Genomic DNA, 19,438 nt, shown 5'->3' with positions numbered 1-19,438 from the left:
GTACTTCAAATCTGTTTTTTTCTGGTTGACAAAAGTTCACATTTAACTTCATAAGACAGTTGAAAACTTGTTCTTGAGTCTGTTATTCCTGAGATAGGGGGTTTGAGGTCAGTGTGTGTGACCGGAACTGTCTGTTGTAGTAACTAATCAAAGTGGGCTAAATTAATGGTGACTTTATCTTTTTTTTACCTTCTACAAGATTGCTACCCTAATGATATTTTTAATGTATTTTTTGTGTGTATGTTGTGTCTCTTTCTTTGTTACCCTGTGTGCTGTTTAATAAAAGATACGTTAATGCAAGTGATGCTTCCGTCAGGTTGCCTAGAGCCTCTTTTCTTAAACTGGCTCTTAATTTTCAGTAGTATTGCAGAAATAAAGTATAAAATATCTTTTGCAAGGTCTGAAGACAGTCATTCTGCAGAAGGTGCTCATATGGTGATAAGGTATCCTTGGTTTCATGAGATCACAAGCTAATTTCTATTAAAGAGGGAAATTGTTCTGTTCAGGACTCTGAAAAGCCTGCAACTTGATGTGCTGACAGGTTACTGCCCTCCCACATCACTGTTGGTTGTGAAAGCATTTTCCCTGTTTTCTAAACTTTCTCTGAACTCTTGCTTTGCAAACTAAGGTCTCTTAGAACTTAAGACTTGGTTGTAGTGAAGGGAAAAATCCAAATTTGTTAACTGCTATTTATGCTTGAAGAAAACTGATTGGCTGTTGTTATATGTAGGTAAACCCCAGTGATAGGTACCATCTTATGCCTATAATTACACCAGCATACCCACAGCAGAACTCCACGTACAATGTGTCCGTTTCCACACGGATGGTCATGGTTGAGGAATTTAAGCAAGGTGAGTATTATCTTATGCTCTCTATATGTTTTCAGACATTTAAAATAGTTTCATTGTGGGTATGCTCTGTGAGGGGGGAGGTGGGTGGATGTTAAATAACTTATTGACATGAGACTCTTATTTCAAGGGAGGTAGAGCTTGTCCGTCATGCTTAACAATGTTTAAAGCTGCAAATTTAGTAGATACTTCTGTGGATCTGTCCTTCACTCTTAGAAACTGAGGGTAATTAAATAGAGTGCCTTGTGCTCTGAAAATTACAACTAATCAGAAAAAAACTTGATTTTACTGGCTTTATATTGTGTTGTGCCACAAGGACAATAACCATAGTAGTTCCAGTTTTTAGGCCTAATATAGGAGATTATACTTGCTCTAAGATGAGTTCTCTGGATTTATCCTGGTGATGTACTTGAATAATTATAGCAGATAAGAGAAGATGTTATCAAAGAAAGGAGTAGATTTGATGCAGGGAGCAACTACCAGTAGTTCCCTCAGCCAGAGCAGTACCTTACTGTCTCACTGTTTCTTTGCCCTGTACAATGCCTTGCACAACGGGTGATTCAAATAATGAAAAGAAAAAGGTGTCTTTGTTCTTTAAACTAAGTAGTTACTGTGGCATATACAAAAGGTTAAATTGAGCAGTGTTACACTGCAGAACAAAAATATGTGAAATTATCACTTTGAATTAATATACATTTCTTATACAGACCTTTGGAGGTCTTTTTAATCACATGATTTGTATAACTAATGACCACTTAAAGTATGACTGGACTGTAAGCTTGTTGATAAATTGCTGTGAATTTGAAGGGAGGAAATAAATTGTAGTAGTGTTTGCCAAGTTGATAACTGTCTTTGGTCTGGGTACTAAACTATTTAAAAAAAAATAAATTTTTCTTCTTTTTTTTTTGATAATTTAGGTCTTGCTATCACAGATGAAATTTTGCTGAGTAAGGCAGAGTGGTCCAAACTTTTTGAAGCTCCAAACTTCTTTCAGAAGTACAAGTATGTATTTTATGGCATGGCAGAATATTTTAAGTTTATCAGTTGAAATACCTAATAATGCACTGTAGCACAGGATCTTAAATATACTATAAATATAGTACATGTCCAAAATGTGTTTTGTTAGGATTTTTCTATAAAGTGGGAGAGTGAATGTGCTACTGTCCTTTCTCTTAGAAAGTGAATAATTTCCTCAGGTACTTTTTCATGTCTTAAGCATGTATTTCAGGAACCTATTAGTCCTTGACTAGATATTTAGAATGTCAGCAGTTAACTAAACAACTGGTATGCTACCAGTAAAATTGAAGATGTATCAGCTGGTTTGACTAACACAAATGTTCTAAGTGCTGTCAGTAAGCATTCTGAAAATGGGTCTTACCTCACAGGAAAAAAGATATTAAAGGAACTTATTTTGAAGGTCAATATTGAAGATGAATAAATACGTGAAACTATGTTTTCTTCTGTCATTATAGTCAACAGTTCACTCTGATAATAAAAGATATTTTTGCAATTGTGTTGACTAACTACCAGCTGTACTAGTAGTTATTACTAGGTTGTTTGTTTTTTTTTTTGTTCAAGCTTAAGGCTTTTGAATATTTATTAATTCTTTTCACACCTAGCTTTTCTGATTTTGGAATGTCTCTAAGGGAAATAATGAAGTTCACACTTCACATTTTTAGGGTTTCTAGTTAATATGCTTGTGGGGCAGAAGCTTGTTAAATGTATACGGACTTGCTGAAAGTTGTATTTTAACAATAAATATGGATTATTAAAATCTGGACTACATCTTCTTTGCCCTCAATTGAAATTGGAGACCCATTTTTCTTGAATCAAGATCAAATATATTTTACACTTGTTTGTGTTGGGTGGTTGGTTGGTTTTGTACTAATCTAAAGAAGATTGAAATATACAGTTCCCCCATTAAAAGAGACTGATGACCTTCATAATGTGTCTGTGTTTTGTTTCTATACCTTTTGCATGATAAAAACTTTAAAACATTTGGATGGCTTTTATGTTGATCTTTGGAGTTTAAGTTTGAAAACACATAAAAGAGCACTGTTAAGTTATATTATGTTTTGAAGTAAAAATAATCTGCAGACAGATCAGTTTCTGCTGAAGAGTTTGCTAAAAAGTTCCCTAGCACATTTTCTTTGTTTCTTTCAAATCTAGGAAAAAATAGGAAGCATTTAACTTCATTTGAAATAATCTCTATTTTAATAGGTTTTTTGTGTACCAGCTTTAGCCATTTTAACAGTTTTAGCAATAAAAGCTTCTCTTGCTCAACATTATATATCCAGGTTTTCTGTTTTGCACAAAGTGTCTTTGGTCTAATTTTTTTTTTTAACTGTGGAATGGTATTATGGAGCCTGCTTTAACTTAAATTGCTGAAGATTTTCTATTTTCCCTTAGTAGGTTAATTTTAAAGCTTTAGTTAGTAACCTTTACAAAATAAATCTTTATGTTCAGTCATCTGTATGCAGCAAATGTGGCTCTCTTGGTCAGATCTCCATCTGAAAGCTGGATGTTTTGAATTTTTTCTCCTCTCTTCACACTCTTCTCCTGTTTAAATTGTAGATGCCTTGGCATGTTCTGCTGAAATTCATAGCAGTGTGTAGTACTCTGCCAGATAAGAACATCTGATCCTTGCTCTGAGACAAACATTTCATCTCTGAAAGCATAGCATCAATAATCTGTATCACTCTCAATGGCAATTAGTTGCTATATATCTATTTTTCCTGAACACTTTTGACTTGCTATCTGTGTTTAAAATAAACTTCGATGATCTGTGACTAAGGAAAACTGGGACCTATTGCATACTTGCATGGTAGGAACAGATTAGAAATTGGGAAAATGAGGAAATCTGCATTTAGTTATTCTTCCTATTTTTTAAACATCAGCAATTACTTGGAGTTAAGGAGTTACAACATGTATTATCTGCTCTTCATGTAGGTTTAAACTTTTCAGATTTAGGGAAAAACAACAAAGGACATACACTTGCTAGATACGGTGTTTTACACTTTACGGAAGTGACAAGAATAATTTCAAATGGATAGAACATGAGTATCAAGTGTTGTGTGAGAATGAAATGGTTATAGCTTAGGACCACGAGGGCAGTGTGGTTTTGAGAGAAATAGCACTCATTAAATGAGCTGTAGCTTGTTCTTTCCCTGTAATAAAGAGATACACTGCTAAATAAGTGGAATATAACTATACCTTTAAAAAGGGTTGTTTGAACACTTGGCTTTATAGGACTTAAAAGTACTGTATAAAGTATAATTCCTGGACAGATAATAAAGAAAACCTGAAATGGAACATGTTCAGGTATTCTCAGTTTGGTTGTTTTGGTTTGGTTTGGTTTTGGTTTTTGTTTTGGTTTTTTTGTGTTTGTTTGGGGTTTTTTGTTTGTTTTGTTGTTGTTGTTTTCCCCCAGGAAGTAGTATGACTTAAATAATTTGGGGTTTTTTTTAAGAAATACTTGTGTTAATAGTGTATTACAATTCCATCCGATCTACATTGGATTATTTTTATGAAAACAATGCTGAAAGGGAGGCAGTGAGAAACACCATCAATTTCTAAAAAAACCCAACCAAACAAAAAAAAAACCCAAACAAAAAACCCACCCCAAGACCCCAAAAAAACCCAAACCCATTTACTTCAAAATAATACCCGACATCTGAAAGTCACCACTGAGAGGTAGAAACTTAACCTAAGACCTTCTTTATAATGCAGTGATAGATACTTCTGAATTAGACATATGCTTTGTGATAACAATACAAATGAGGAACAGATAACAAGTCTTATCTTTGCAACATTTAGCAGTGGTCCTTTCAAACTAAGTGTATCTTAATTCTTAACACTTGTGCTGTTTTTTTTACTAAAAATGGCAGTAGAAAATTTTGACTGAATAATTCCTTCTCAGCACTAACAGGTGTGGGGGGAATGGGGAGAAATTGCATCTTTTATATTTTTTCAGCTAGCACTATTTTAGCAAAAATAGTTAATCATTACTTATTTTTTCATAAATAAGGCTTAGGGTTTTTTCTAGATGCCTACTAACTAGTTGAGACTTTCAGACATAGCCAAATTAATCTTTTTTTAAATGGTTCTTCAGAATTTTGTTTCAGAGAACTGCTTTTAATAAGTAACTGGAATATTTGCTTCTTCAAATACTTGCAGACTTGAGATTTATCTGTTCTGGTTTGTACAAGGTTAAAAACAATATAAAGTTTAAATGTCTTTCCTACTGAATTAAGGATTCTGCAACTGTTGTACATATGATGTAGGAATCTTATGGAGGGTCTGCTACTCCTTAGAATAAATCGATAGTAGAAACTAGTAACTTCTCATACAGAATTTGAGTAAAGGGACCCTTACTCTCTTTTCCATAATGTTTTATTGTGGAGCATTTAATACTGACAAAATGCAAAAAATGAAGAGGACATTTTATCTTCATGTTGCTCAGAACAGGGAAGAAGTTTCTCCAAATGTCTCTTCCATTTCTCCTTTTACTGCATTCTGTGACAGAATCTGGAGAACTGTAGTGTTTAGCAGGGTTTTGTCTCTTGCCACCTAAAGATAAGTACAGAAACATGTAGCTGTTGACTGGGATTTTCTGTTGGGATTTGAAGGCCTGTAATAGCATCAGAGGACTCTGCACCGTAGTTTTTGACCACCATTGACCTTGCTTTCCTTTCCATGAGAGGTGTATGTACTAGGGTCTAGTCCCTTGTGTTACTGCTGTTCTTTAAATCCTACTCTGAGGGTACCTGAACATGCTGTATCAGTATAGAGTGCTGCATTGGATGACTTAGGTTGTTAAAGACTTCCCAGCTAAGCTTCTGAAAAACCTGTCTGTAGGCACGTAAGGTTCCCTCATGTCCCTCATTACAAACTCAAGTTAAAAGTAATGGTCTCCCATTCCACTGTCCTTGGGCTTCTTTGTTTAAATACCATTCTTGCTTTGTTTCTTTGAAATCTACTTACAGTGGGTATACACTCATTATCCTGGAATATAGTTGAGAGCTTAAGAATTATCATCAGAGGAAACATTCCTTATGAAGTTTCAGATAAGTGTCTTCAGACAATTCTTAAATGTAGATAAAAATTTTTTTAAACCACATTTCATGGTGTTATTTTTGACTTTGGTTAGCATGTATGCATTTGTTTAGTTTTCTAACTCTTCAGAAATAATGTTACAACTAAGCCAATTGACATGTATAGGTAGATTGTGAACAACTATTCTTTTCTTGACTCATAGTCAGTTAAATTCCTGATCTCATGAGGTATTGAAATATCGGTAGTGCTTTTCAACCAGTGCTGCATTCCTAACCTTGCATTGAGGTTACTGGTAATGCAGTGTAGTTGCAAATGGCCCTAAACTCTGAAATGTTTTGATAAGTCTGTTAGTCACACACTTGGGACATAGCCCTGTTTTCTACTTAGCAGTGCTTAATTTAATGCAGGGTATATACATAAGATAATAATTATATTTTTCAATGTAGAATTTACTGCAATTTAATATTAAGGTTTGAATGTCTAGTTTTAGAAAGATATATAGAATAGCATATTGTCTTTATCTCCAAAGGCATTATATTGTACTTCTAGCAAGTGCACCGACAGAAAAACAGCGACTAGAATGGTGAGTATAATCCTTGCTACTTAAAAAAACCACCCACCAAACAACAAAAACACCACTTCTTCCCTCCCACTGACCTTGGATACAAGGGATATCTTATGCATGGAGTGTCTTCATAGTGAAACAAAGTGGAGCTTCAGTGTTTCAGAATTAAATGGAGTGTAGAGTTCTGAAAAAGACAGTGGGAATGAAAAACCAGGAATTGAAGACTGTTGCTCAAATTTTTGTTAAACAGCACTGTCACGTTTATTTAGTGAATGCCTAATGTGCTTTTTTTAATAAGCAGTGTGAGGAGATACGTTTTCAATCACTTGAAATGCTGTCTCTCAAAACAGAAGTTCCCCTTAACTATGTTTCTGCTGCCTTTTATTAGTGAAATTTTAAGATCGGCAGGTATTGGGAATTTTTTCTGCTCTAAAATTCATCTGAAGCCAAAAGAATATTGGATAGATATGTAGCAGTTTCTTGGTGACTGCCCTTTACTTGATGCATAATGTCTTGCTATTTAATTCCATTTGTAAAACCAGGCCATAGAGAGAGCTGCAGGGCATTCTTAAACTTCACTTGCATCAGTTTTTGTAACACCTTCACTGGGTTTATTGATCTGAATTAATCTGACATATGTGCTAGTTCATTAGTAGTCTCAAATATAAGTATAATGAGAATGTTGAGGATTTTATCCTGATACATGATATTGGATATCCTATTATTCCCTATTAATGAAATCTTGCTAATGAATGACATTTATACAGGGTGGGCTTGGTGGAATCAAAAATCCGTATTCTAGTTGGAAACCTGGAGAAGAATGAATTCATTACACTGGCTCATGTGAATCCACAGTCATTCCCAGCACCCAAGGAGAATCCTGACAAGTAAGCAAAGCCATTTTTTTGTGTAATAGGGAGGAGCTTACTTAAATACAAATTAATTAAAAAATTAATGTTTTTTAGAACTTTAAAAGTATTAATTTTTAATGACAGCATCTAAAGGCAAACAGTCTTAAGCTCTTCTCAAGTACCATTTGTGGAATTAGCTACTCAATTCTGTAAAAGAATGTTTCTAAACAAAAAAATAAGGAAAAATGTATTTTTGCTAATAGCTGTATTAACTGCATAATTTCTTGCCAATAACCTGTGTGAGTTACTACTGTTTATCTGATGCTGTTTTAATTACGAGGCAGCACTGAGAATTGAGCAGAACATAGGCACTGCAGAACCAAACTCTTGAGTAACTAAGTATATTTAATGTTAAAAAATTTAGCAGTTCAGATGCATATAATTGAAATCATAATGACTGATGAAAGAATTTGTCAGGTTGTGGAAACAGTGAAGAGAATATTCAGATTGTTCAGGATTTTAAATGTTTTTTGACTCCTTCCCCACTCTGCCACCCTCTCCTCCCCCGCTCAAAGCAGCAATTGCAGATGTGTGGGGGCAAATTCTCTTTAAGAATTTATTATATTTCTAGATGGTGGTGTAATTAATTTGTAAGGAATCATATTTTTGTGTGAAGTGTGAGAATGGGGAAGAAATTTGTCTGCATTGGAATATGTGAAAAGCCTTCTTTGGCTTTTCCACACATCAACTGCTTCAAGTGACAGGATGGTGCTGCCTTTTTTTTTTAGAAGTTATGTACATAAATTACATGCAAGTTCCAAGTGAAATGGAACAAAAGCAGGCAGTACCTCCTCAGCACCATTTTAGTGGGCAAATACAGCTACAACTGCCTGCATAATCCCAGGCTCTGGTTAGCTCTTGTTTCAGAGGAGAGGTCATCTTCCCAGTGTATACCAAGTACGTTCTTTCACTTTCCCATGTGAAGGGGAATTTGTGGGCAGTTACAGCTAAGAAATTTAAGCAATGAAGACACATTTAGGTGGCAAAATGGAAGTTGCTTAGTTGGGGAATAGATTCTAATTACTTGAAGATCTCTTTGTAGTTGCAATCACTGGTTGTAGCTACATGAGAGAATCTGTATAGGAGCACAGTTGAAGTATATTGCTGATGATCTTAGTTCATTTGCTGGGGATAAATATCACCGTTTCAAGACTTTTTTTATATCATGAATGAAAAGGACATGTTATTGAATCAGTTTTGGGTTTTGTGTTTTTATGGCTAGCTTCCCATTGCTAGTGGAGCTAAAATGTATAGCTGTTGTCTCTTGCAGCAGATATGTTATTAAATTACTTAATTCTGTCAGCATTACATGACTGTTTTATATAAAATTTTCCAGGGAAGAATACCGTACAATGTGGGTGATTGGGTTGGTGTTTAAGAAAACTGAAAATTCTGAAAATTTAAGTGTCGATCTTACCTACGACATTCAGTCTTTTACAGACACAGGTGAGTTTTGCTTTCTAGATGTTCTGGTGTTGATAATCTTGTTGAAGTTAGTGTCTTTGTTCAAAATGTATAGTCTTTATTCATAATGTTCACAATAGTTAGCAGAATTGTATCTAGACATAGAGTAGCAGGATTCAGCTAAGGAGTTTGGGATATTTTTTAAGAAACACATTTTCAATGAGTTTTAATGCTCCTAGACACTTCAGACTAACCATTTTCTGTTTGTTTTCATTAAAAGTGACAAATTTTGCACCCATCTTCAGATCTCACGAAAAGTGGTACATTATTTTGTAATCTTTATTGAACAAAGTAGTTAGCATATGTGAACTAGCAAGCATAACCTCAAAATTTTTGAGTATAGTTTTAAATATTTTTGTTAACTTATCAGCTTAATTTATCAGTGGATTAACAAAACATCTTTTATTCCATGGCATTTTATGCTAGATAATTGATTCAGTAACTTTTACTTTCATGCCCAACACTCAGTGCAAAAAAGCTTTTTGACTTTTTCTGTTGTTTACTTTTTGATTCACAAAAATAACTTGAAACACACATAACAAGTTTGTAAGCGAAGAATCAATAACAGCTGGAGAATGTGACTTCAGGTGTAAGAACAATAGCTTTGGCAGGTTTATCTAATAAACTATAGATATATCCTAATTTTTGAGAATTTAGAAAAGACATAATACCTTGGCTGCTGCTTTGAAGGAGTAAAAGAAGCTAGAAGTTACAGTTTCTCAGGTCTTTTACTGGTTTTAAACAGACATTTCAATTGTATGCTTGTCAGAGATTTTTGATATGAAAAGACTCAACTTACTTTTGTAATTTTGAATGGGATTTCCTTGCACTGCATTCCTGAAGTTTGTCTAAATATATGCAGTTTTAAATGGAGTAGCATTTCATCAAAATCATTGTAGACTGATGCTTAATTTTCTCTTCAATTTGTAAATACTCTTCCTGAAATAACAATCCAGTAAAAAATTTCTGTTTGTGTTGGTGGGGTTTTTTATAATCTGAAATTAATGTGGATCTGTCTTTATTGTTTTTAATTCGTTCTAAAGACTTCTTTGCCCTGTCTTTTGGATTGGACCCCAAGATTTTATTAAAACTAACAAAGCATTTTCAAGGATAAAATTAGGGAATAGGTTGTTTTTGAGTGAGAACAAGGGGAGGAAGAGATGTGAAGAGGGGGTGAGGTTTTCCTTGTATGGAAACTTTGGTAAGACCTAACGTCAGGAACATGAAATCCTTTAGCCGTGTCTGGTTTTGCTGAGTGTGCTCCTACCTTAACTGTAATTATGTAATTTTTACGAAGAGGCTTTATAAGCTGCTTCAATACCAAGAATTAGTGTAGTACTCTAATACACAATATTCATTGAGCTCTTTGTGTGCCTGTCTGTTAACACTTTAATAATTACACCTCCACAGCCTATTCACTGAGATTCCTTATGTTTGTAGAACTACACAGTGAATAAGGGAGATACCTCTTCTAATTTTTTGTGTTTAAGATCTACAGAATGATTTTTTATTCATACATCTGCCGCAGCTTTGTTCAACATTGTATAGATAGTTGGTGTGAAAGATCAGGTTTTTCATTTTTACCTGGCTTTACTTGAACCCGGGATCCTGGGTTGCAGTTCTCTTGCTAGCACTTACCATGTTGACTCACCAGAAGATGTTCTGAGGCAAAGAGAAATGGCTTATTACAGTAATTAAAATTCAAACAAACAAAACCACTAAAACAGCCATACAAGATGAAAAAACCCCAACAAAACCCAAACCAAACAACCCAAAACAAAACAAAGCAACAAAAAACCCCAACTGAACAGAAGAAAACCCGAACATAAATAATTTTGTATAAGAACACAGTGGTATATGAGTAGCCAGAGTGATTTGTAATATATTGGCTGACAAAAAAGCATTCAGTGCCTGAATTAGAATCTGTTGGTTGCAGGAGCTGCGTTAATAAAATCAACTGTGAAGAAAACAGTTATTTGTAAATACTGTAATTCTTATGAGGAAGGAAATCTTATTTCTATCTGTAGTCACTTTGAGATGAACAGTTTGCTTCAGAGCTCTAACTGAACTGTGTGCTTGCAAGATATTTTTCTTGGAAAACAGGTCACCTGTTTCTGAAGGAACGTTTGTGTTTGTACTGTCAGTGCTGGCATAGTAGGCAGTTCACTTTCTTCCTCCAGAACAAGGAAACATTTTCCTTGTTCTTGAAGGTAATAAATGCTCTTAAATGCAATTTGTTTCTGCCTGGGCAAGTAAGTGGACTTTGCAAAATACTTCAATATGCCATAATGTTATTCTAATTGTGTAGTTTATAGGCAAGCAATAAACAGCAAGATGTTTGAGATGGATATGAAGATTGCTGCAAGGCATGTGAAACGTAAGCAACTTCACCAACTGTTACCTAATCACGTGCTTCAGAAAAAGAAAAAGGTAAACTTGGCTAATATTTGAGAGCAGTAAAAATACCATTGAGAAATGATTCCTCAGCTTTTTAAACTTACTAATCAGAGAACTAAAATCACATTTCAAAATCCTAATTTTACCTGCAATGTGATCTCCTTTGACCGTAGCGGTATTACTGCATGCACTAAATGTAAAGTTAGATTTCCCAGAACATCAACAACATGGATAGTATCTTCAAGTCTGGCTGAAATACTATATTTTGTTTGCCTTCCCTAACAGATTTAATACAGTGTAATTAATAAGGTTTTAAATCTCTCAGCATTTTAACCTGCAGATTACCTAAAGAAAACATCTATTGTAACAGTACAATAGAACAAGCAGACAAGGGATTCTTGCTATCTCCAGCTCTTTCTTCTTATATTAGATTTTTCTCTCAGGCTTCTCCCTAAAAGTAAAATTGCAAATCATCAAATAGAAACAGAGTGGAATGTTGAACTGGTTGCTGCCTTTTTCTCTCTTAAGAGAATAGTCTGTTGCTGTAACTGATATTGAATCATTAGGGATAATTTCAAGGAAAGTATTCTTCAACCTGCAGCTTGGCAGCTTTTGGTATCATATGCACTTTTAATTAAAAGATTAAATGACACTTTTAACATAGAACATTGCCCATTGCCTGGCTGGGATGATTTGCTCCCTCAGTGTATAGTTTAGTTAACCTGTGGCCATATATGAAGATGGTAGCAATGGTGTTTAACTGAGGTGCTGTGCTAGATATTGTTTACTTTCAGTGGAGCCAGGAGGAAGGGATTGGAACACTGAATTGAACAGTTCACTCTATTTCGATATCCCTGCTGCTTTGTATTAGTTTAATCTGAGGGCAATACAGGTCTGTTTGGTTTTTTGGAAAGCTAAACCAGTGTTACATATTCTGTGTTAAGTGTATCTGAATAACATGCTTTTTCTGTCTATAACTGTTATATATCAAGTGCTGTTTTAAAGAATAGAAAGTCTTTATTGACACAGTGTAGATCTGTGTCAGAGGACAATGTAAATATTTAATAATACATCTCTGTGTAGTACTGTGTCAGAGAAGGGCTTCTCTTCTCTGCAGACTAAGTTCAAATGAGTCTCTAATTTCTTTTCATTAGTTATGGTTTTGATGTACATCAGTTTCTTTAAAGTTAATAACAGTCCACAAAAATCAAAGAAACTTGAAATAAAGCTGAAAATACAATTACTAAATACAACAGCAGTTTCTAGTTTTGAACACGTTTGGTTCAGACAAATCTGTACCAGAGTTGTGAACATGAAAATGTAAATGCTTGTGGTAACAGGATAGTGGATTACTTACATGTAAAAGGATTTGAAAATTGTTTATTTATGTTTGCATTTTGAAATTACCTGAATCTCCATTGATTTTAAAGCCTTTAATTAGACTGATGGAATTTTCCTTTGTCTTGGGGATTGCAGCATTCGACAGAAGGGATCAGGTTGACAGCTCTGAATGACAGCAGCCTCGACTTGTCTATGGACAGTGATAACAGCACGTCTGTGCCTTCGCCTACTAGTGCTATGAAGACGAGTCCATTGAACAGTTCCGGAAGTTCTCAGGGGTAATGGAAACTTTCAGTCTTGTTGCTGCTCTCAGTTCCTGAATTCCTTGTGTTAAAAGCCTGGCAAATACTGCGTGTGTGAGTACAGTTACCAGGTTGTGACTGTTCCAAACTGGAGATTGCAGACACTCTTATTTCCAATTGGAGCACTAGAGCAGGTCTAAATTTTGGGGATAGTTAGCGTGGCACTGGAATAATAATAATAATAACAACAACAAAAATAACAATAATTCAGATGAGGAATTATAAAATGGGATAAAAATGCTTAGAAGAGCACAATGATCTAAAAACTTGGGTGCTGCAGTAGGAGGCTATGAGAGATAGTGAGCAGGAAATTGAGGTGAGAGGGTGAGGAAGTGTTACATGAGTTTTGAATCCAAGTGTGAGACAGTAAAGAAGTTAGTCTTTCTGTCTTGGAAGTCAGTAGTGCTACTGCTATTACTGATAATATCTATGCAAATTAAACTTAGGAACATAATTTTGCATCGTATTTTCAAAGTATGTTTTTCTTAACTCTAACTTTCTGTATTAAGTCTTTTCCTACCTAAATTCCAGTTTGCCCAAATATATGACATTTACTCTCTTCTTTCAAGAGTCTCATGTTCATCTTTTACACTAGAGAACTTATCAATCTCCTACATTTCTGAAGTATTATGTGTATACTATAGGACACTATAGGATGAAATACTTCATTTAACTTAGTGCTTTTGCCAGTGCTTATTTAATTAGTCTTCCTTGGTAAATGATAAAGTCGTAAATGGTAAACACTTACTGTGCTGTTAAAACAAGTCTCTGATATCTAGGATGTCACACTTCAAGTGGATACTGGCCTGTTGATTTTAGACACACACTGCTTCCTAATTTCTTAAAAATTAAATAAAGAACGGTTTTTTTTTGGTGATGGGAAGGCCTTTGCTTGGGAAGTCCAGACTGAAATTGTTGTTGTAATGGTGTGTGTAGATTAAGAACAAACTTTCTGTTTTAGTTCTTGTACACTGGTTTTGTTTCATCCTTCAGGAAGCAGTTGCTGTGTTTTCCCCCCATACCTTATTTGGGCAGACATTGCCTTAATTTTTGCCTTTTTATAAAATGCAGCTTCTCCCTGGTCTAATAAACTATCCTTGAAGTGATTTAAATTAAATATTTGAAATAGCTTCCGCTGCTTAGGTTTGGTAGTAGATTGCCAATGCTCATTTGAATCTTTTTACTGACTTAGTGAGTTCTGACCTGTAATGTGGGTGAAATATCAGCTACATTTGCTGACCATGCCAGGCAGGCCATGGAGCACCATAACTTCACTACTGTGTTCAGCATTTCATAATTCTTCTCTTTAGCAGAAGCAGTCCTGCGCCAGCTGTAACAGCAGCATCTGTGACCAACACACAGGCTTCTGAAGTCACTGTGCCACAAATAAATTCCAGTGAAAGCTCAGGGGGTAAGTAAAATGGCATAGCATATTGTTTCTGTTGATTTTTATTAGTAAAGTTTATACGGCAGTTTTTCTTCCAGTTTGAGCCTCCTAGTCTTAGCACGTGCCGTAACGTGTTCTTCTTGATACACAGATTTAATTAATTTCTTTAGGACTCAGAAAATCATGCTAAAATATCTTATACCATTATGTTTATTTCTTGTATTCTTGGGGATTTATATTTACTGTTCACAATAGCAATAGTTTTCCAATGACCTATTGCAGGTCTGTAGTTCAGTTGGTTAAATGAGAAAAAACGATTTAGAACCGGAAGAGCAATTTTTATATTTATTTTTAATTCATTTTGTAGTTATACTCGCGATGGATCTGTACTGTCTGTAGTCTGTGCTCCCTGTTCCTGCTCCTTGTGCTTCATGAAATTGATTCTAGGAATGAAAAAGACTCAGATGTAAGCAGAACACATGTTCCTTACTGATGTCTGTTCAGATATGTCCCACTGTGTGTGCTGATTTTATCCTCCATTTTCTTCAAGAAAAAGTACACTTTACTTAAAAAAAATTTTAAAAATTTGACTCTTTAATCAAAGAATAAAAGCATCTGATGAAAACGTTCTCTTAGCAGACTCAGCTACTCCTTTTTTTTGATGGAGCTTTAGCTGTGTACAAGGAGCAAGTCAAAAATAGATGGAAAAGGGTAGCAACTGGTTAGCCTTTCAGGATGAAATCTCTCATTTCAGTCTTGACATGTGGGATGGTGGAGTCTTACTTCTCTCTGGTTTCTATCATGTCACAGGTGCATCAAAGTGACTAAGTGTGTCCATGAGCACTAAATTCAGCTTAAATGACATGACTGGTTTTTGGTTTTGGAACCATATCAGTTTATCATTCTTGTATTCTGGTTAATGAAAAACGTTAATCACCTGATAGTTGTTAATGAAAAATTTCCTCAGTGTATTTTTTGCTCATCCTGGAGCATCTCCCTATGTGTGCTTATTGGTTTGAGGTAGGCAATTGATAAGATAGAGCTTTATCATATGGAGCATTTTTCAAAAGGGTGTATATAATATGAGTTCTTTTTCTGATGCTCTGTGATGACTTCATATTTGTCATCACGTAATCTAAGCCTGAGAAGCGATAAACTTTGGTTTTGATTGACAAAGCGAGTAGCAGATTGCTCTTGGATTTGATTTAAGGTAGTCTTGGCAATGCACTGTGGCTGAGTACAGAAGCAGTAAAACTTCTTTGGGTACCATGAATAACACAGGTGTATTAGTGCAGAGCTTTGCCTGTGCTAGGATAGCCTACTGTTAAGCAGGGTTAATTAGACTAAGTAGAGTGTCACTGACATGGCTACCCTGGGTTTGGTACAGGAATTCTCCCTCGGAATCATAGACTGGTAAGGGGTTGGAATGACCCTTAAAGATCATCTAGTCCCAACCCCTCCTGTTATAGGGACACCTCCCACTAGACCAGGTTGCTCACGGTCTTATCCAAACTGGCTTTGAACACTGCCAGAACTGAGGCATCCACAACCTGCCTGGGCAACCTGTTCTAGTGTCTCACCACCCTTAACAGTAAAAAATTTCCTTCTAATATTTAGCCTAAATTTCCCCCTTTCAATTTGTACCCATTATTCCTTGTCCTGTCACTACAGTTCCCTTCTCCAGCTTCCCGGTAGTCCCCCTTCAGATACTGGAATGTTGCTATGAGTTCTTCAGGCTGAACAGCCCCAACTTTCTCAGCCTGTCTTTGTAGGGGAGGTGCTCCAGTCCTCTTACCAATTTCATGGCCCTCTTATGGACTTGCTCCAACAGTTCCATGTCCTTGTGTTGGGGACACCAGAACTGTACACAGTACACCAGGTGGGGTCTCATAAGAGTAGAGTAGAGGGGGAGTATCATCATCTCCCTTGACCTGCTGGCCACATTCCTTTTGATGCAGCCCAGGATTTCATTGGCATTCTGGGCTGTGAGCATACACTGCTGCCTCGTGTTGAGTTTTTCACCAGACCATCTGCCCCAAGTCTTTCTCCTCAGGGCTGTTTCAGTCACTTCTCCAACCAACCTGTAGGTGTGTCTGGGATTGCCACGACCCAGGTGTGGGACCTTGCACTTTGCTTTATTCAGCTTCATGAGGTTTGCATTGCCCCACCTCTCAAGCCTGTCCAGGTGCCTCTGGATGGCATCCCTTCCCTCTGGCATGTCAGCTGCACCACACAGCTTAGTGTTGTCAGCAGACTTGCTGAGGGTGCACCCAAGCTCAAGAATGAACTTGAAACTAAGCTGTGCTGTGTATGCACACCTGCTGTTCCAAACTTGATGCTTATACCATTAACTGTACCTCTTCCTTGGTGCCTGCTTGATAGCAGTGGTTTTGAATAGAGACCAGAAATACCAGTGATTGAACTGAAATGACTGTGCCAGCTCATCTTGTTGAAGATCTTTAAATTATTTATCCATAGGTACTTCAAATGAAAGCATTCCTCAAACTGCCACACAACCAGCCATTTCTCCACCACCAAAGCCTACCATCTCTAGAATTGTTCCCTCAGCGTATCTATTAAATCCATCACCAAGAACTTCAGGAAATGTTGCAACAAAAATGCCTAGCCCTGTCACAGCAGTGAAAAGGACATCTTCTCCCCATAAAGAAGAGTCTCCTAAGAAAATTAAAATGGAAGAGGTATTTGAGATTTTGAAGTCATACCACAGCAGTGTTCAAAATTTTGAATATTAATTTCACCCACAGAGTGCTGATTCTCGTATTTCAGATTTCAGATATTTCCTACTCTGATTGCATTTGTGCTTGATGTTTTTTGCTTGCTAAGGTGTTAGTATTTTTTATTAGGTTGATATTCATAATGTGGCACATGTACCACATTAGCACAAGTGTTTAAGTGCTAAATTCTTGTCTTAAAAGCAATTATTTTGGAACATGCTAAGTCTTACAACTAATTCTGTACTCAAAAACACTTTATGACCTTATTGTCTTGTTGATTTTTTTTAAAAAAATTTCATTATGTTTTGTAATAGTTTGTGTTTGCATTTCAGCAGGATGAAATAAGTGAAGATACTAGCTGTATAGATTTGAATGAACATGAAAAAATGGAAGCTAAGGTATCTATGACTAATTTTTTGTATATTAATTTGGACTCTTCCTTGTGAAAACTACTGTGTTTCCCTCTAGGAATGACTAAGGGTGTGTGGAGGTATAGATTCTCCAGTAAAGATATCAAAACGAATGTTATTTTCTTAATGTTTGTCAGTATTGATGAATTGGAGTCCATTACCTGCTGCCAGGCTAAGTTGAGCCTAAGTTACATAGGATTATGATTTCTTTGCTGGTCATTCACATGGTATTATGCAAGGTGAAGAAACTAGTGATATTTATATATCAATTTGTTAAATCGGGGAAGGGATTTGTCAATATGCTGCGTTTTGCCTAAACCCCAAACCTGATGTAGTTAAACAACAGTTACCCTATATAACTGAGAATCCCAAAGCCTGGGCACTACCTTGTTCACTTTTTAGACTATAAAATATTTCAAGTGATGGTAAATCTTTCCTGGCAGTGAAATTATTTTGTGAAGTTACAGCATACCTTTGGGGGATTTCAGAGATGCAATGTGCCCCTCCAGTATCTTGTAATTTAGCAGACAATTTTTCTGCTTAGTGTGAACAGAAAGGGTGGCAGTCTCTCTTTAGCGTAACGATAGCAGCCCTCCACTTGGGCATATACAGTTTTTATAGGCATGTTCTGTTGTCTTCAGAATACTCTGAAAAATACGCTTGAACTTATGTTAAAGTGCTTTGGTTCAACTCCCTTAAGTGAGGAATTGTATCTTATGTAGTCACCTTGAAATCTCTTTGAACTTAAGACAGGTGAGGGCAGAAATACATGTAAGCACTTAATCCTCACTTCGAAAATAGGTTCTCTGGATACAGGTCAATGTAAAAGACACAGGTAATCCTGTTAGCTTCTGTTGGCAGTTTCTTCTAAATCTTTTGTCCTTCATATCCATGGAAGGATAACAAACATAGGTTTTCTTCCATTGAAATGCACACTTTTTTTAGAGTATGGTTACTAAATGGTACAATTTTAACTAACAGACTTTTTTATTAAAATGAGAATGTGCCATTGTCCTGCTTTAGCCCTGTAGTTCCACTGTTGCACCTGAAAAACAGGCTCTGATACTCATCTATTAATTTAGAAAGCTGACTGAACCCATTAAAGCAGCAGGAAAACCTTTCTGGCAGAGTGGCAAAAGTAGTGGAAATGCGGTTGAATTTCCAACAAATTCTGAAGCTTTTCACATGATCTTCCTTGATATTACACTTTTTGTCTTGAGTTGAATTATTAATGTTTTCCTATAGGATTCTGTGTAAAAGGTGTTAAGTGGTTAAACAAGTGACAACTGAGAAGTGATGTAGCTTGTGTCGATGTCGAATTCCTAATCAGGGAAACATTCTCTAAATGTGGTGATTCCTGCCTTATAAAAGGACGAGTATCAATGCAGCAAGCACCAATGCTTGCCTTTTTCTTTTGCTATATATGCACAATATAAAGCATTCTGCTTTGTGGAGGTCTATATAAGTAGCATTTATAGTGAGAAGTGGTGTAACTGTGGTGATACTTCTAATTTTTTCAGGAGCAACCTGAGACAGAAGTGAATGTTAATTCTCAAGCAGAAACTCTTCAGACAACTTCTCTGCAAGCTCCTCAGGTACTGTTTTTAAAAGCAATACCTCGGTGTGTGTGTGCACTGATCTGTGGTGAAAGCATTGAAATTGAAATGAGTCCAGATGCTAAAAATAAATGTAAAATTTTAAATCTAAATCCACTGTATGGAAAACTTGTTACTGTAATGATTTTTGTGTTTTAGATGGTCATTGATCTTATTGAATGTGCATTGTAGCTAAACATGTATGGCTTGCCATACAAACTGACCAAAGCTGGATTTGCTCTTCTGAATTGTGCCTTCAAAGTAAGGGACTCAGTTTATTCCTTTGTGCTTCGCACATCACAGAATAATCCTTTCTACCAAGGAAACAAATGCTTTAAATAGCTACTGTTCAAAGATATCCAGGTAGAGGTTGACAATGTTTGAAATGTGACTTCAGATTCTGATATTTGGTATGAGAGAGAAGTTGT

At 35.9% G+C, this 19,438-nt stretch overlaps 1 protein-coding gene across 4 annotated transcripts in view; it reads left to right on the top strand.

The window, feature by feature from the left end:
- The window catches only part of PAPOLA (poly(A) polymerase alpha), a 43,587-nt gene that overhangs the window by 20,200 nt on the left and 3,949 nt on the right, over positions 1–19,438 (top strand). The window contains exons 11-21 of one of the 4 annotated variants that reach the window (XM_050335269.1): positions 731–851; positions 1,766–1,850; positions 6,433–6,486; positions 7,236–7,355; positions 8,716–8,825; positions 11,152–11,273; positions 12,717–12,859; positions 14,197–14,294; positions 16,749–16,969; positions 17,341–17,403; positions 18,936–19,010. In XM_050335269.1, coding sequence (XP_050191226.1) covers positions 731–851; positions 1,766–1,850; positions 6,433–6,486; positions 7,236–7,355; positions 8,716–8,825; positions 11,152–11,273; positions 12,717–12,859; positions 14,197–14,294; positions 16,749–16,969; positions 17,341–17,403; positions 18,936–19,010 — 1,212 coding nt within the window. Of the gene's footprint in view, positions 1–730; positions 852–1,765; positions 1,851–6,432; positions 6,487–7,235; positions 7,356–8,715; positions 8,826–11,151; positions 11,274–12,716; positions 12,860–14,193; positions 14,295–16,748; positions 16,970–17,337; positions 17,404–18,935; positions 19,011–19,438 lie in introns of all 4 variants that reach the window. The other 3 variants (XM_050335267.1, XM_050335266.1, XM_050335265.1) reach the window with 3 other exon arrangements.

Source organism: Myiozetetes cayanensis, unplaced genomic scaffold (genome assembly GCF_022539395.1).
Source record: "Myiozetetes cayanensis isolate MyiCay16 unplaced genomic scaffold, myiCay2020 scf6-25, whole genome shotgun sequence".
In the NCBI taxonomy this organism is placed as follows: domain Eukaryota; kingdom Metazoa; phylum Chordata; class Aves; order Passeriformes; family Tyrannidae; genus Myiozetetes; species Myiozetetes cayanensis.
Note: the sequence above shows the minus strand (reverse complement) of the source record. Positions and strands in the feature narration are given on the sequence as shown.